The 16,995-nt window shown below is 48.4% G+C and overlaps 1 protein-coding gene and 1 long non-coding RNA gene across 2 annotated transcripts in view; both read right to left on the reverse strand.

Annotated features, from left to right (window-relative positions):
* LOC135392378 (uncharacterized) overlaps positions 1-16,995 on the reverse strand; it is a 322,651-nt gene that overhangs the window by 124,198 nt on the left and 181,458 nt on the right. The window contains exon 12 of the mRNA XM_064623094.1: positions 3,588-3,717. Coding sequence (XP_064479164.1) covers positions 3,588-3,717 — 130 coding nt within the window. The remainder of the gene's footprint in view (positions 1-3,587; positions 3,718-16,995) is intronic.
* LOC135391462 (uncharacterized) lies at positions 7,671-13,181 on the reverse strand. The gene is made up of 2 exons (XR_010421957.1): positions 12,946-13,181; positions 7,671-7,952 (listed from the first exon to the last, which is right to left on the reverse strand). It is a non-coding gene; the product is annotated as an uncharacterized LOC135391462 (long non-coding RNA).

Here is a 16,995-nt window from a genome sequence, read left to right on the forward strand (position 1 = left end):
TTGCGAATTCTTGCCTGTTGTCCCGTTTCGTCCACGTGTTCGTGAACCTTCCATTTTTCTGCAACCGGTCTGTAGCCTAGATCACTACGTTCACATAATCCCCTCCACACTCTAACAAAGCAGCCATTCACTCCCGCCGTAAAAACCCGTACGGACCTTTCTTCCCTCCGGGCTGTTGACCCACAATTCGCATGAACGTTTAAACACGTCACACCTAACCCTTTAAATACCATGCCAATGATGAGGACGGTGCCCAGAAGAAGAACAGTCTCTGTTCGAAATATCGGCGGCTTCTGTCCTGAGGCAACTCCCTTCCTCCATCAAAGTAAGGTTTGCAGCGTTCGTTAGTATGAAAATTGTATGGTGTTCGATTAGATTAAGTCACGAAGATGATTTTATGATGGTTCAATGATAGATTATTTTCCTCTGTTGTTGTTTACGTGGCCCGCTTAGAGTGTTCCTCTGTTCTTCAGCGTTAAGTGTGTGCTAGTCACAGTATTAAATTTGTAACATTTCTCGTTTCGATAGATTGTTTCGCTATTATTTTCCTGTGTGTATCTGTTGTTTATGTGTTGGATGATGCACCATTTTGAGTGTTTCTCTGTTATTCAGTATTAAGTCAGTTGTAGTCACAGTATTAAATTTGTAATGTTTCTCGTTTTGATAGATTGTTTCTCTATTACTTTCTTGTGTGTATCTGTTGTTTACGTGTTGGATGATGCGCCGTTTAGAGTGTTTCTCTGTTATTCAGCGTTAAGTCCGTGCTAGTCACAGTAGTAAATTTGTAATGTTTCCTGTCTTGATATTGTTTAGCTATTATTTCCCTACGTGTTTGATGGTGCGCAGGTGTGGCTCTCTATTAATGCTGGCTGTTGATTGTGTTATTTCTCATTATTTCCTTACGTGTATGCTATTCACTTAATAAGAAACTGATTAATTAAAAGTTGTGTAATGTTGGAACATGAAACGTAGATTCCCTATTGTGCTCTAAATGTTCTTAACTGTCACAAAACAGGCGTACGCCTCCCGTCTTCAACAAATCAGGGCAGCTATCATTAGAGCTGGTAGTTGGCTAGGAGCGTGCTATGTGGTGAAGTTCATTTTTAACATATCTATTTTCTGTGTTGGATTCATAAAACAAAGTAAGGTTTGTAGTGTCTCTTAGAATGAAAATTGTATAGTGTTCGATTAGAGTATGTCACGAAGATGATTTTATGATAGTTAAAATGAAAGATTATTCTCCTCTGTTGTTTTGATTAAGAGTATCTTCTTTGATTAAATGTAGTGTTATAGATTTTATTTCATATTGTGTTGGTGTCGTCGTGTCGTTGGTGTCCCATGGTCTTCCAGGGTTTCTGCTGTTCCCAATTAATTACATACATCTATCGGCACTTGTAATTATAATCCCACCATTGCAATGATGGTGGTTACGTCTAGGAATATTAGACTTTTTATAATAAAACCTGTAATCTTGATTGTGAAGGTATTGATTAAGAATATCTTCTTTGATTAAATGTAGTGTTATAGATTTTATTTCCTCTTGTGTTGGTGTCGTTCTCTTGTCGTTCGTGTTCCATGGTCTTCCAAGGTCTCTGCTGTTCACAATTAATTACACACATCTATCAGCACTTGTAATTATAATCCCGCTATTGCAATGATGGTGGTCACGTATAGGAATATTAGACTTTTCATAATACAATTTGTAATTCTTATTGTAATCATATTGATTAAGAATATCTTCTTTGATTAAATGTGGTGTTCGTTTCTCGTTTTGATATGGTATTGTGTAGCTATTATTTCCCTATATGTTGGAGGATATGCCGGTTTGGTTCTATATTAATGCTATTTGTTGATCGTGTTGATTCGAATTATTTCCTTATGTCTGCGCTATTCATTTCATAAGAAACTGATTAATTGCGTCATGTTGGAATATTAAACTTAGCTTCCATATTGTGCTCGAAATTAGTTACATGTATCAGAACTTGTAATTAAAACTCCACTGTTGCAATGATGGTTCTCACGTCTCAGACTTTGTATAATACAACTTGTAATTTTGATTGTAATAGTATTGATTAGAATATCTTCTTTGATTAATTGTGCTAATCCATTTTAATTCTGATTCACTGAAAACTTGTGTGTATGATTACTGTTAATAAAAAATATTGTGTTTGATTTGTGATACCTATTCAATGTCTTTTATCGTACCTGTAATAAGTATATTCTTTGTTACATGTATTGTATTGTGTTTCTTCTGCTTCAGGTTTTTTGGATGGGTTTTTCTCCTCCACACAGGGTCACAGCATAATTCGTGGCACTACTGACTTTAATAAATATAGTTTCACTTGTACTTTTGTGTATAGCTATCCTTCGCATTTCTACACTTGCATGTAAACCGCCCACCACACACCTGTTGTAGCGGCAAAAATTTGTGAGTGAAGTTGGCCCAGGCGGAAAAATGGCAAAAGAAGTCGGCCTAGGCGGAAAAATACGCAACGATAACGCACACGCAGCCCTCCCCCGGCGATAAGCGCGCGGACAACCCTCCGCACACGCGCCGCCTGCTGATAGGCGGGAAAAATAAACGAAGGACCCAGGGGTCAACGGCACAGGGGTCAGGGGTCCATGGCTCTGAATCTCCATGTCTGTGAATCGGCCAGCCCTTTTAGTACTTATCATGTAAATAGCTTTTAGTACATGTACAGACTGGAGAGCTGACAGTTGTCTGTTTCCTTTGCTGAAAACTCCGTTACATTTTGAGTTCTTTCTCTTTAACGAATTGGACATTTTATGAGTTCCCAGTACGGCAACCCTGCTCCTACGCAAAGGCGTCGACCGCGAAATACGTTTGTATAGCGACCATAGCAATTTCTTTTCTACTTCATTAGTGCAGCGGTTTCCATCAGTACGCAATGTTTGTGACGAAAAGTACCTCAACGTAAGAAGCGTAAATTTTTCTGTGCAACCACAGTGCAGAAAAGTGAGAAAGCTCTTTCAAGCAGCCTGATAAGGGTTGTTGGAGACGGACTCTCGTCCGTCGTCACGTGTGAATGCTCGGCGGGGTCCCTACGGCCCCCGGTCCGGTCCCTCGTGTGAACCCGTCCTGCTGCCGTGTATAAAGGTATTGTCCCTGACCGGAAATCAGAAGGCCCAGTTTCGAATCCTGATGTGAGCACCTTTTTCCTGAGCTGTTTGATTTCATGCCTTCCAGTTTGTACGTTCTGTGCCGCCAACGGGTGTGCTGTTAAGGGACATTCGTCCTGGAAATAACTGGTGTAACACAAGCAATCGTCACTATCAAGAAACAATTCGTCCTATACACCGCTCATGACTTTCGCCTCGGCTTTCGCTTTGGACGCGCCGGTTGTCGTTGCACCGTCTTGCACAGTTGTGATGTCGGGAATAGTCGTGACGTCACGGAAAACCCGGATACTAAATACGACTTAATTCACCTATCTGAAACGGGAAAGCTACGTGGGAATTTTACGTGGATGATATACGCATGGAGCACAATCGAATGCAGTCATAATCTGAATACACTCTGTATGGTTTGTGTGCGTTATTGAAGCTGAAACAATCGGGTAACTCACCATAACAAAACTCCCTTCAGCTGAACTCAGGTCAAGCACCGTCGCACGACTGAATGCATTTGGAAGGTAAGTTTTACAGGTAGACTTGCCTGGTGGTGCGTGGGTTTCGAAGAGCAGGAAGTCCACCAACCTGCAGCATCACAGTATGGACGTCAGTAAACAAGATGCAAGTACTAAGCTGTCTAAAGTTAACCAACACACAATTATGAAGTCAACTTTCGAGACGTTATCAGACCACTGGTCGAACATATTGATGTACGTCAGACATCCGTTCTTGAATCGGCGCCTAGATCCAGAAACGTCACGGAGAGAACTCCATCTTTAACCTACAATTTGAAGGGCACAAAATGCATCTCTATATAATAATTAAGATTGAGCGTGTGGAAATATGCTTGTGCTCTATAGCAGAAGACTCTTAATGTAAAGTTACTTCTTTTAACCTAAACAGCGGAGGTACACCAAAGATTAGGAAAGGTGATATAAGTATAAGAGGGAGAGTGCAGACTAGCTGGTACATCACGATTACGTGTATCGGGTTTTTCTTCCTGTCATAATATAATCTAAACGGCCTATTGTTAAGGCTATACGCAAGCAACCACATTCCGGATGTCATTCAATAAATTAGTTCAAATGCAACACATGAGTAGTGCACACTAGGGAGGGGGTGAGATTCGACAAGGCTGCAGCTTAAAGCAGTACCGTCGCGGTTTTTTTCGTTGCTGTTGCACCCAGTCGTAGACTCCCCGACCGCACCTGCACGCATACGAGCAAATAATGCACAGATGTTCACAAAAATATTTTATTGATGCAATTTGATCAGGTCTACCGCTTCTTTCAGATGTTAGAGGTATTTTTATTTAAAACAGATAATACGTATGTTCCGAAGTTGGACCTCGAGTCCTAGCCTAGGATGCAGTCCCACGTAAACAGAACTGAATAAACATGTATAGACTTGACATGGGCAGAATCCACGTACGTACAACGCATGCAAGAACGAGTTCATGTTCTTCGCCTGTCGCCCCCCCCCCCCCCCCCGAGCAGCCACATGAGCGCCGACATGCAATGAATCGATCCCGGACAATGAACGATTTCAGAAAATCCCAGAGAGCTCAGCGCCACTCTGAGCTGGGGTACTTGGTTATCAGAAAGGAGAAGGTCTCCAAATCGTATCAGTTTCTCCTTCCTCGCCCGATAGTCCACAAGGTGTCAAGATCAGCCACTTCCCAGGATTCAGGGACATCCCCTCTTAAAGTTGGCTTGACCTGCGTACTCTCTGCCCGCCATTGAAGCAATGCATTCCACCTAGTTTTGTTAGAATATCCGTTGACCCCGAGCATTAGAAAGAATTGTCCACACTTAGGTGTTTTTATGAGATGTCCCTCGATAGTGTACAAGCGGAATGGAAGCTCAAGAGCGTCACAGTTTGTTTCCTGGGGCACTTATTTTCGCCGTGTTGGCTTCATGGCAGAATACATTGGCGTGCCTGTTTCCTTGTATTTCGCGAAAATAATGTTCCCCAGAAAATGTCCATGTCAGGCATGAAAGCTGAACCTGTCTTCTACGCTTTACAACTTTGTGCGCAAGTGTAGGATGCTCCAGGATTTTTCCCACGTCGAAAGAAGTGACGACAGGTTCAGTGTGGATTCCGAAGCATTTGCGTCTTGATCCCTCAGGATAATAACCTGATGTGTTGTGAGCTCAGCGGTGGAGATGTCGGTATTGGCGTTCGCTGGTTCGATCCGCGGACCATTGCGTTTTCGTATTACTTCTTTTTCTTTTACAAAGAGAGCTCCGAGAATAACATCAGACGACAGCACCAGTTTTCTTCCTGGAGGGCTTATTAATGCCGTACTGGCACTATGGCATAATGAATTCCTGTTCTGGTTTGCTTTAATTGCTCTAATGCTGACCTCTCGCCTGTACGCTTAGCGTGTGAAAAGTACACCACTTCTGCCGACCTACTTCACCACCTTCCGATGTACTTGGCAAAGGAAGAATAGTAGAGAAATAATCTTTAATCGCTAGCTTTACAAGGGGAAGGGTGGTCCAAATTCATGTTTTTATTTTTATTTTACTTTTAATTTTACCTGTTCATCATTAACATTGTGTTCTTGTTCGCACCTGCAGGCGAAGTCAGAGTTCATTGTTTCCTTATTATTTTTCTTGACGACATTTAGAGGACCTTTAATGAAACCGAGCCGCGTTTTGTCATCGTGGATCAGGCCCTACTTTACACGTGCCAATCGCAGTCTTCTACAGGCTATGAGTTGGAGCTTAGACTTCTGAAGAGCAGTACAGCAACGGAGCTGCTTGGTGAAAGTTTTCAGAGCTGATTCATCACATTTTCCCTCTTGGTTTGGCGTCTGCGATCGTGCAGTCTCCTCAGGCTTTGTTTGTCTGCAGTAGGCTGCCCCGCGCTCGATATGTAGCGATATCTGATGTGCAAATTCCCTTTTTCTTCTGCCCGCGCCTCTTTCCATCTGCTTTCCTCCTCACGTCGTGCTTATCTTTTAAGTTGACTTTCTTACATGTCGTTCTGCTATCAGGCAAAACCGGAACCGCAGGAGGTGTCCCTGAATTCTGGTCATGCCAAAGTTGAAGGGCTGCACTCGCATCCTCTAGACAATAACCTCCCTGGACGCAACGCTTGCGCAAGGAACACTGGGATTTCCTGGAATCGTCTATCGCTCACCGGACATTTGATAAATCCTCACCAACATATCATTCAACTCTTAAGTTGTCACGTTGTCGCGCTTTGTGGCATATATAGCAGCGTACTTATTTACATAAATATTTTCCTTACTGGAAATGAATGAATAACTCGACTTCCAAAATCTAAGTGTATCTGATGCGGAGTTTGCTTCTTGATGCTCGTTTCAATTCATTTTTATATAGCTCTCGTACAAAAACAAATACCGTTGTACATTATTGGTACAAAGGGCGATTACCGTCTTGTATTGTTTTTTCTTGTATTTTTTTTGCATATTTCACGTGTATTATTATGTATGCTTCAGAAGTGATACGGTGAAAACCTTATTTGCGTTGGTCACATGATGATTGTACTATTCATACAGGATATGAAAATTGTCTATGTGACTTACAAAGAGTGCAAACTGTTGTTATTTAATGATCAGTAAGACATGATTAAACAGTTTCAGGAAAGCAGTTATATTCCCTCCCTCCCTTTCAGACGTCGCTTCTAACACGTGACAAGGAAGCACGTCTTTTGTACTTTCTCGTCATTCGGTGGTGATGAGTAGTCAGTGGTTATGAGCACGTTCTCATTTCCTGCTGGATCAGCACCAAAAGCCCAAAACCACCATGTTTTTTTGTGCATAACAACAACTTTATTTGAATGATGATGACTGGAAAGTTTCAATGGCAGGTTTCGACATATGCATGTGCACTTGGTGTTTTTTGGAATTTGGAGGTTTTAGGCACTCTCGGTAACTATGAGGACTAACCGCCGAAACACATAAGAAGGGCATTCCGCTTAGGTCTTTATGATAACAGAAACGGGATGCTGGCAGGAATGCATCGGAGGTTTCTACAAAAATCTGTGGAAACCTAAGTTCCCACAACCTCGGGGCGTCAGCCCGTCCGTTCCGTGCGCGAAGGAACAAGCAGCACAACAGAAATTCAAACAGACATACCAGGTTTATTTCACGTTCAGACAGCTTGCACCCAGCAAAAACCGCACAACGAAAAAAGGAGTCTTATCCAGCGGATCACCGCTTTTATCCCTCTGCGTGGGGTACGCCCCCCTGGAGCACGGCTGCCCCCTATCGCCGTAACCCGTGGCGCTCTCTTATCGCCACACCCCCCCCCCCTCCCTTACAGGGTCATGAGGTCGTCCGACAGGTCTAGTACGGCGTCGTCCATGGCTGAAGAGGGGGCAGGCGGCGGAGGAGGGGGAGGCCTGGTCTCCACCAGAAGTTCGGGTCTGAGCCGCCTGAGGGTGGAGAGGGCTGTTGTCACGTCGTTGGCTGTCCGGGCGGCCTCCGTTCGGGCCTGGTGAAGTGGGCCCCGGCGGTGTGTCGGACGGTGCAGTTCGGGGACCAAGCAGAGCGGGCATAGGATCCGCTTCTCCTCCGCAGTGAGGGGCTGTAGGGGATCGGCCGGGTGGCGGTCGGTGAGCGTCAGACCGCGAAACGGAGCCGGAGTCTGTGTGGGGTCGTCCCCCTGGAGGGGCCTTGGCTGGTGAGCCCACCGTGTGCGGGATGCCCAGGAAACCGGCTGTCCGTGGGACACAACTGTCCAAGTGGCCACGGAGTGGTGCTGGGGTGGATCCGGATCCGGGCGGCTTCCGCGGGAACGGGAGCGGGCAGGTGCACGGCGGGCGGGATGCTGCGGACGTCGTTGCATCTGAGAGGAGATGTAAAGGGAAGCGGTGAGAAGGCGGCCTCAAACCGTGGGCGCCTGAGAAGGCGTCCCCCCAAAACAGATAGCGGAAAACTGTGGAACAGAAATCACACTACTAAAGCACTAAATCACAAGCACTATGCTTAGCGATGGAGATAGTGGCAGCTACGTGCGCCGCCTGCGGGGACGCAAGTTGTAGCGGCTGGACGCAGGTCCGGGAACGGGATCCGGGTCCAGGTCCTGGAGGGAGGCAGGTTGCGAATCGGGCTCCTCTCCGTCCGGGTCTCGGAGATGGTAAGACTTCAAGTCCGAGATGTGAACCGGCCCAGTCTCTTCGCCGGTGTCGCAGCGACGAAGCCTGTAAGCGAGGCCGGAGGAGCACGCACTTACCTCGAAGGGGCCATCCCACCTATCTGCGAGTGAAGCTGCAAAGCCTCGTGACGCATCACTTAGCGGGTGAGTCCGTCGAAGGACGAGGTCACCGACGCTGTAGGTGAGGTTCCGACGTCCACGGTTGTACTGGCGAGCCTGGTCCAACCTTGCGACGTCCAGGTTCTCCCGAGCCGTCCGGGCTGCATCGTCCAGTCGACTCCGGAGGTCCTCAGCAAACCTTGAATAAGGAGGCCGGGTAGCACCATCCCGGAGGCCCAGAGCATTCTCCACAGGAAAAGGGGCCTCTCGTCCCAAGTTCAGGAACGCCGGGGTAAATCCTGTAGACCTATTGACCGTCGTCCGCGTAGCGAACGCCAGCTCAGCCAGGCGAAGATCCCAGTCACGGTGGTGCTGGCTAGTAAAAGCAACCAACATCATTTTCAGGTTCCGATTAACACGTTCGGTAATGTTAGCCTGAGGGTGATACGGGGAAGTCTTCTTATGCTGAATGCCTAAGACAGCGCAAGAATCTGAGAACACCTTACTTGTAAAGTAGGCTGCGTTGTCGGTGATCAGCTGTGCGGGAAACCCGAACCGGCAAAAGGTGTCGAGTAACTTTTCCCACACTCTCTGGGAAGTCAGTGTCCTGAGAGGAAACAGCTCAACCCATTTCGTGAAATGATCAGTAACCACGAACAAATACTGGTTACCTCTAGGACTACGGGGAAATGGTCCCATCACATCACAAGCAACTATCTGCCAGGGTCTATTGCTCTGAACAGGCTGTAAGCGCCCAGGGGGTAAACCACCACGAGGTTTCGCTCTCTGGCATACGGGACAAGTACGAACATACTTTGTTACATCCTGTCTCATTCCTGGCCATGTCGCAACACGACACAACTTTTCATAAGTTTTCCGGCCGCTGCTGTGACCTGCCAAGGCCGAGTCATGAAAGTAACGTATGAAAGACTTACGCAACTTCCGTGGCACCACGACTCTGAACGGGGATGAGCCGTCGTCCTCATCCGCCTGGGGTATGTATCTGAACAGGATGCCATCCTCGCCCAGCAGATAGGAGTCGTGCCGTCCGTCAGTCGTTCCGGTGTCCGCCGAGTCTTGCTCAGCTATCCACTGCGACACCCGCTGACAAAGGCCGTCCGCTCTCTGAGCGTCTAGGAGCTGCTCTCTGCTCACGACCGTGCCCCAAGATGAAGATACGTCTCGTGCCACCTGTGCTGCTGCCAGAAGTTGAGAAGGCGCCTCGGTGCCTTCCTCTTCCCCCTCCGGTAGAGGCGCGCGGGACAGTGCGTCTGCTACCACGTTCGTTGAGCCTCGCCTATACTCCACGTTGAAGGAGTAGCCTTGTAGCATCAGGGCCCACCTGGCAAGTCGTCCAGACGGGTTATGGAGCCGCTGCAGCCAAGAAAGTGCCTGGTGGTCAGTCTGGACAGTGAAGGTACTGCCGTCCAGGTAAAGGTCGAACTTCCTGAAAGCGAAGATGATCGCCAAGCACTCCTTTTCCGTCACGGAGTAGTTCCGTTCTGCCGGATTCAGCGTGCGACTTGCAAAAGCCACTGGACAAAGAATAGCGTCATGCTCCTGGAAGAGAACTGCGCCAACACCATAATCGCTTGCATCTGTTTGCACAACAAATGGTCTGTTAAGGTCGGGCAGATAAAGCTTAGCCGTATCAGCGATTGCTTGTGATAGAGCTCGAAATGATCGTTCCTGCTCTTCTCCCCAAGTCCAGCGCGTGTCCTTGCGCAACAACTGGTTAAGCGGCTGCGCTAGCTCGGCACAATTAGGAATGAATTGTCTGTAAAAACCAACCATACCTAGGAAGCGCTGCAAGGCTTGGACGTTACCGGGAACCGGAAAGTCCGTGATCGCCTTTAGCTTGTCGTCGTTAGGACGGATGGTCCCTCCGTCCACCACAAAGCCGAGAAGGCTGATCCTAGACGATGCCAGCTGCACCTTGCGGGGGTTGATCGTTATGCCCGCTTCATTCATCCTTGCAAGGACGATTGATAGGTGTTCCAAGTGTTCCTGAAAACTTCTAGAAAACACTACGACATCATCCATGTATGCCATTGCGAAATTGTACTTCGCATCTCCCAACACTATATCCATCAACCGCTGGAAACTGGCGGGTGAATTAGACAGTCCGAAAGGCATTCGTACAAATTCAAACAAACCTCTATGACACGTAAAGGCTGTTTTTGGGACATCCTCCGGGGCAACTTGGATTTGCAAAAATCCTCTACTACAATCAAGCGTTGAAAACACAGTTGCATTGCCCAGGGAATACAAGATTGACTCAATGGACGGGAAGGGATAAGAGTCCCTTACAGTTATTGCATTAAGTCGACGGTAGTCGACGCATAACCTAGCCGTACCATCTCGTTTCGGAGCCAGAACAACAGGAAATGCCCAAGGGCTCTGGGACCTTTGAACTGCACCGGTTTGGAGCATTTCGTCAAGAGCAGCGTCTAATAAAGCACGCTTATGCACACTCAATGGTCTGGGATTACAACGCCAGGGCCTAGCGTTACCGGTGTCTATGCTATGCTGTAACACAGACGACTTACCCGGTTTTTCGGTAAAGATTCCGTCAAACTGCCGCAGTACTTGTTCAAGCTGACGGCGTTGCTCCTCAGGACCATGGAATGACCCCAAGACAGTCGGCAGCCGAGACGTTTCAACAGACGCTGCCACAGCTTGCTGTGCTGTGCAGTGTTCCCGTGCTGCGGCGAAGCGGAAAAATCCCGACGAGCCGTGGTACACGTATCCTCCATTGGGCAGGTCCAGCACCAACTTCTGCCGGATGATGAAGTCTCTGCCCAGGATAACAGGAACTGCCAGGCCAGGAAGGTGCACGAAGCCCTGCTTTCGTCGTCTCCCATCCAAACGTACCCAGAGCACAACTGCTGCCTGTGCTGGAACGGCGTCATTGGAAGCAAGACGAAGAGTGACATCTGTGGATTGCAATTCCACGTGCCGTGATACGCAATGTTCATAAACACTATCCCCGATAAGGGAAAGCGTAGCTCCCGTGTCGTTAAGGGCGATGTAATCTTTACCCAAAATTCGAACGGCGATGTTTGGTTCCTTATCCTCGATGTAATCTCGGACAGAAAAAGCAAAAGGAGCCAAAGCATCTCTTTGCGTTATCTTACCGCTTGCAACGCTAGCTTTTGACTGATCAAGGCCACGGATAGTAACCGTCTGCTCGCTTTTTTCGCAACTTGCCGACGTCGTTGAGCGAGCATTCATGGACGCCGGCTGCGACCGTTTCCCGATGGCACATTACGGGTGTTCGGTCTTTGTCGCGGGCATTCCCGACGAAAATGGTCAGGGCTGCCGCAATTCCAACAGCCGTTGGGCGCTCGTGGCTGCGGGGGCGCAGGATGATGCCGCTCCCGCTGCCGTGGGGTTTCGCTAGCTGAAAGGCCAGGTTGACCGCGACTTCGGGGCGGGACGGGTCTGTCAAGGCTCGTTCCTGCGGGGATCGTCCTCTGGTCATAGAGGAACGGATCTAGGGCTCGGTGGGATGACTCCGCATTGTCTGAATTACGAGGGTTGTCACCCAAACCTGTTGCATACAGGCGTTCGACCGAGGCGGCTCCTCCCGACCACGCGCAGCGCGGTTCCAACGCTAGCTCCGGGGGCGGAGGGGGCCGGTATTGAAGCTCTGCCAGGAGGTCGCCTTGTATTGAACGAGCCTCCTGGGCCAACGCCTCAAGGGTTTCAAAGCGATGGGCTCTTAAGTAGGGCCGGAAGCGCGGGTGGCACTGACGGATCGCCCGTGCGACACGCTGCTCTTCCGTAGCAGTGGGATCCGCTCTGCTGTACAGATCCTGCAATGCCCGAACGAATTCAGATAAGCTTTCCTCAGGATGTTGAGTACGCTTATGTAATTCCTCTAGGACACGGTATTCGTAATCCGGGGGAAGGAATTCGTTTTTGAACCGCTCCTGGAAGTCCTGCAAGGACGTAAACTCCGATTGCAACCGAAGCCAGCGGGCGGCGTCTCCGACCAAAGCAACCTGCAGGATGCGTTGGATTAGGACTTCATCCGAAATTCCCATACCCGTCTGATAGGCGGTGAGGTCATCCAGGAAATCGGCAACAGACTTCTTATCGGTGTAACCTGAGAAGGTAGGCACCGGTAAGTTGAGTCGTAGAGGTGCTTGTGCCTGCGGCGGCGAAACCGACCCGGCATCCAGGCGTTGAACCACCAACGAGCACAACTCCGTCATGCGTGACAGGAGTTCTGCTGTTGTGATGGCGTCTGACTGCGGCGCGGGCACCTTCGCCTTGTCAGCCATCAGCTCCGAGGGCTCGTCCACCGGGTGGGAGCTGAAAAACTCAAAGAAACACACGAAAAACGCACACACAAAAAAACAACGGCAAAAAAACTAAGAGCAAAAACTGTAAACTACAACAAGTACTAACTACACAAACTCACAGTGCCGCGTGTTCCCCGCCACGGGACGAACGAGCTCGAACCCCAAACGTTGGGCGCCAGTTGTGGAAACCTAAGTTCCCACAACCTCGGGGCGTCAGCCCGTCCGTTCCGTGCGCGAAGGAACAAGCAGCACAACAGAAATTCAAACAGACATACCAGGTTTATTTCACGTTCAGACAGCTTGCACCCAGCAAAAACCGCACAACGAAAAAAGGGGTCTTATCCAGCGGATCACCGCTTTTATCCCTCTGCGTGGGGTACGCCCCCCTGGAGCACGGCTGCCCCCTATCGCCGTAATCCGTGGCGCTCTCTTATCGCCACAAATCTTTCGCACATACTCTGGTCCAACAACCGTTGAGGGTTAAGAATTCCACTGATTATGTGAACAACCTCAAGAAGCTCCACGGAAATGAAGAATTCACATGTCCCTTCATGAACATCAGCGGCATGTTCTATAGCCTGGACTGGAATTTCCTCCTCCATCTTCTTGATGATGCCATCATGGATGCAAATGTGGGCTTCCAGAACTCAGTGGACCTGTCTGTTTCTGAGCTTGTGAGGCTGCTCAACCCACGTCTTCGCTCGTCAGTATTCTTACTGGAGGGTGTGATGTACCGCGAGAGGTCGAGTGTATGCATCGCTTGATGTCTTTCACAAGCTCTCAGCGAGATACTCTTGTCTGCAAAAGATCACCGGTTATCGGAAAATCTTAAACGTGTTGGCGTCACTGTCTCCAAGCATGTGGACAACTACTTTGCCCTGCTCCCCAAACATGTCCAAGCCTTTTGCATCTCAGGTATCATCGAGGCGCCCCAGCTTAGGTTGCAATTCACTGTAGAACTCCTTGTGGCGGATCACATCCAATTCTTGGACCTACCGATTCATTTGGAAAGGGGTCTGTGCTGGCAGTACAACCAACAGTCGGTGAAGGATCTTGACCTCATTGACTGCTGTCAATGAATGCTTGTAAATGAATTCAGTGACTCCTATCATTTAACTCATCAATATCTAAGTGGGTAAAATATGTCTTGGCTTCTTCTATTCCACGGTCGTCTCTTCACGACACATGTGAAGACATAATGAACATCAGCTTCAAACGACAGGTTCGATGCCTCGTTGACGCCGGGTTCCGCTCCCACAAGTTCTCCGCCTCACAGCTTCCATGACGGAGCAAAGAAGCCGGGTGGATCTGTAGTCATCCCTTACGTGCATGGCTTCAGCCACAGGCTGAAGAAAGTTGATATTTGGTTACAGGTGGTATTTAGCAGCAAGAGTACAGGCCGGTCTCACCAAATGAATACTCCCCCCTCCCCGTGTGAAATCAAACATCGGTGTGGTATATTAAACTGTGGTGCGGTTTCTATTGGAGACACCGGTCGTTGTCTGAACCTCCGTCTTCCTGAGCGCTGTAGGTTGTTGAATATCTTCGTCCAGCTTCACCTGGTGCGCCATGTTGGTGTGTGTTTGTTGGTTGCATTGTGCAGTTAAATGACAATGGGGCATCATATGGCTGCCGCCGGCGTTTTGACGCGTGGAATGGGAAGAAATCGATGGCCCACCCGTTTGAAGGACCAATCAGAGGGCAGCGCTGAGACGATTAGCAATGTGTTTGGGTTCTGGGGTCACATTCACAAATAGTTCGCACGACAAAAATTGTCGCAAGTCCGTCGTAAGACAAAGTTGCGATAAAGTGCGGATTCACGAAGCGCGGGCGTCGTAAGATCGTCATAAGTTACGGCGAAATCCAAAGAGAGCCCCCGAGCTGTCGAAAGTCAATCAGCGGCAAACATGGCTGCCTACTTTGGCCGCTGTGGATTTCGAACAGTTGGAACCGCAACTAGGTTTGCGACGTGAGAGGGCTTGTTGGAAACGTGTGACCTTGTCTGACGTCTCCGAGAGCCACTTGGTACGCTACCACAGAGTGTCAAGTGCTGGGATTCGTATAGCCTGTGCGACGTGTTGGCTCCCGCTTTGTGGCGACCAACTGCTCGTTGCCACGCTATTCGCGGGGACGTGCAGGTGATGGTTGCGTGTCGCTTTTATTCAAGTAGAAGCTTCCAATTGGTGATTGGAGATGTGGCGGCCGTGAGACAAAGCAGTTGTTCCCGCATCATCGTTGGTGTAACAAGTGAAGTCGTGGAGCGGGCAATCGTTCAAGTGAAGTTCATTCGCACACCGAGTGAACTTCTAAAGACCACCCTGGGTAAATTATGTTTGGTCATGTCCAGGCAGTTGTCATGCAATGTAGCGTAAGCAAGGTTCTTCTCTGTGAACATTCCGTCTACGTGTGCATATTCTGAAATTGTGCAGGTGGAGTGCCCGGGGGATGGAGAGTGTGGTTGTTTTAGAAAACATATTTATGTCTGATTACGCTCCTAAATAATTTCGTAACTGAAGTCAACTAAATAAATGAGGATTCCACATACTTATGTACGCAGTCTATTCACTGTTGCCATGGTTTAAGCTTCCGCCTGGCAATGTGTTCACCCCATACTTATGCTGCTCTATGGCAAGCATTCGCCTTTGCAGAACAAGCAGGCCTGCTAAATCTTTCTCAGTTTTCTTGTGAGTCTCCAAAACTTCCTCTGCCCCAGTGCGGCTATCATCTTGACACCTTCATGAAATGCCATGCACACACTAATCTGAGAAGACAGGCAGATAATTACTGACTCAATTGACTGTACACTGTGAATGCACGTGAGGAAGCATGAGGAGGTACAGTATGCTTGTGGTTCTACGGATGGTTCTTCTGAATGCCCCTGCTCAAACATGAGTCCTTGCTTGACCATGAGGCGGATGCCTGAGGCTGCTGAGCAGGCTGTACATAGATATAAATAAACAGATAAAATGGTTAAAAAGCAAGCGAGCTGGTGGCTAAGATCCATGACGAAAACCCGAGACTGGGAAAAAGACGAATTGTGTCGTCTGTTTTTCGTCTTTTTCCCAGTCTCGGGTTTTCGTCATGGATCATAGATATAATTCACAGTCGCTTTTTTTGAAGGTAAGTACACATGGGAGAAAACGTACCCCCTGAAAGGGGCTTCGTTGGACATGGTCGATGGGATGGGCCTGGATTGGTGAGTTCTTTTGCTGAGTCAGAGCTGAGCACAGCATTATCAGCGAATTAATTAAGACAAATTTGCGGTGAGAATGTTCAATGCACTCACCTCCCCCCCCCCCCCCCCCCCCACATACCCACCAATATCGAAACTGCCAGGAATATCATGGACAGCAGTTCGGTCAATGGCCTCAACCACTCTTTCCTCCAGTAGCGTCACCGGTCCTAGCTCTGCGGTCTACACTTGCTCCTGACGTTTGAAATTAATATAGTTGTGAATGTTATGAAATTTCATAACCGTCCTTTCCTTTCCTCTCTGTAATATCCACCCTAACAACTATCGTAATTCCCAATGAACTCTCTCATTGTGCTGTTCCTGCGAACGTCCACATCGTACCTCTCTTTTACTCAACTTTTAAAGTCTGCCCACTTCTACTTCTGCAAAGTTCCCTGTAATTCCCGAAACCGCGAAGAGGGATGCAGTGATGTGCTTCGAAGCCTTTTGCTTGTCTTTAGCTCCTTCTGCTTCATCGCCACTGGCGTCGATAGCGTTTTTGTTTGTTTTGTACCTTTCCACGAGGGTCTCTATCTCCCTCTCCGTAAAATTCGACCGGTGGACACGCTTTGAGGCCCGATGAGTGTCTTCTGTATCAACTTCAGAACACACTTCTGAAAATAGCGCGCGATTTTGTTGACAAACACCGTGACATGTGGCATAGGATGCTACGGGTCCCATTGGTTGAGCTGACGTCGTTTCTATAACAATAACATACACTCGGGCCCCCTCGCTCATTAATCCCACGGTCACATTTCAGGAAGCACGTCAGCTGCTCTTTCTTGCTCGTTCTGTCCCCCCTCATGAACCTCCCTCTCCTTTACGATCCCTTCGTGAATACTGAACCCCGCGATTTGCGACGATGTCTTACGACGGTTGTAGACTACGACATCGTAGCGTATCTTACGAACTTGTTTGTGAATCCGACCCCTGTTTCTCTTACTAGATGCAGACGCTGACCGCTCAAGCGACTCACGGTAGTCAAGGGCGTTCCGTCACTGGTCGGTTTCGCTCTGACGTTGCCTTATATTTCCAAAGAGCGACTTCCGCCTTAAACTCAACAACCAGCGTCTCCTCTTGCAGTGTATTTAAT

The sequence above is a fragment of the Ornithodoros turicata genome, chromosome 4 (genome assembly GCF_037126465.1).
Source record: "Ornithodoros turicata isolate Travis chromosome 4, ASM3712646v1, whole genome shotgun sequence".
NCBI classification, from domain to species: Eukaryota; Metazoa; Arthropoda; class Arachnida; order Ixodida; family Argasidae; genus Ornithodoros; species Ornithodoros turicata.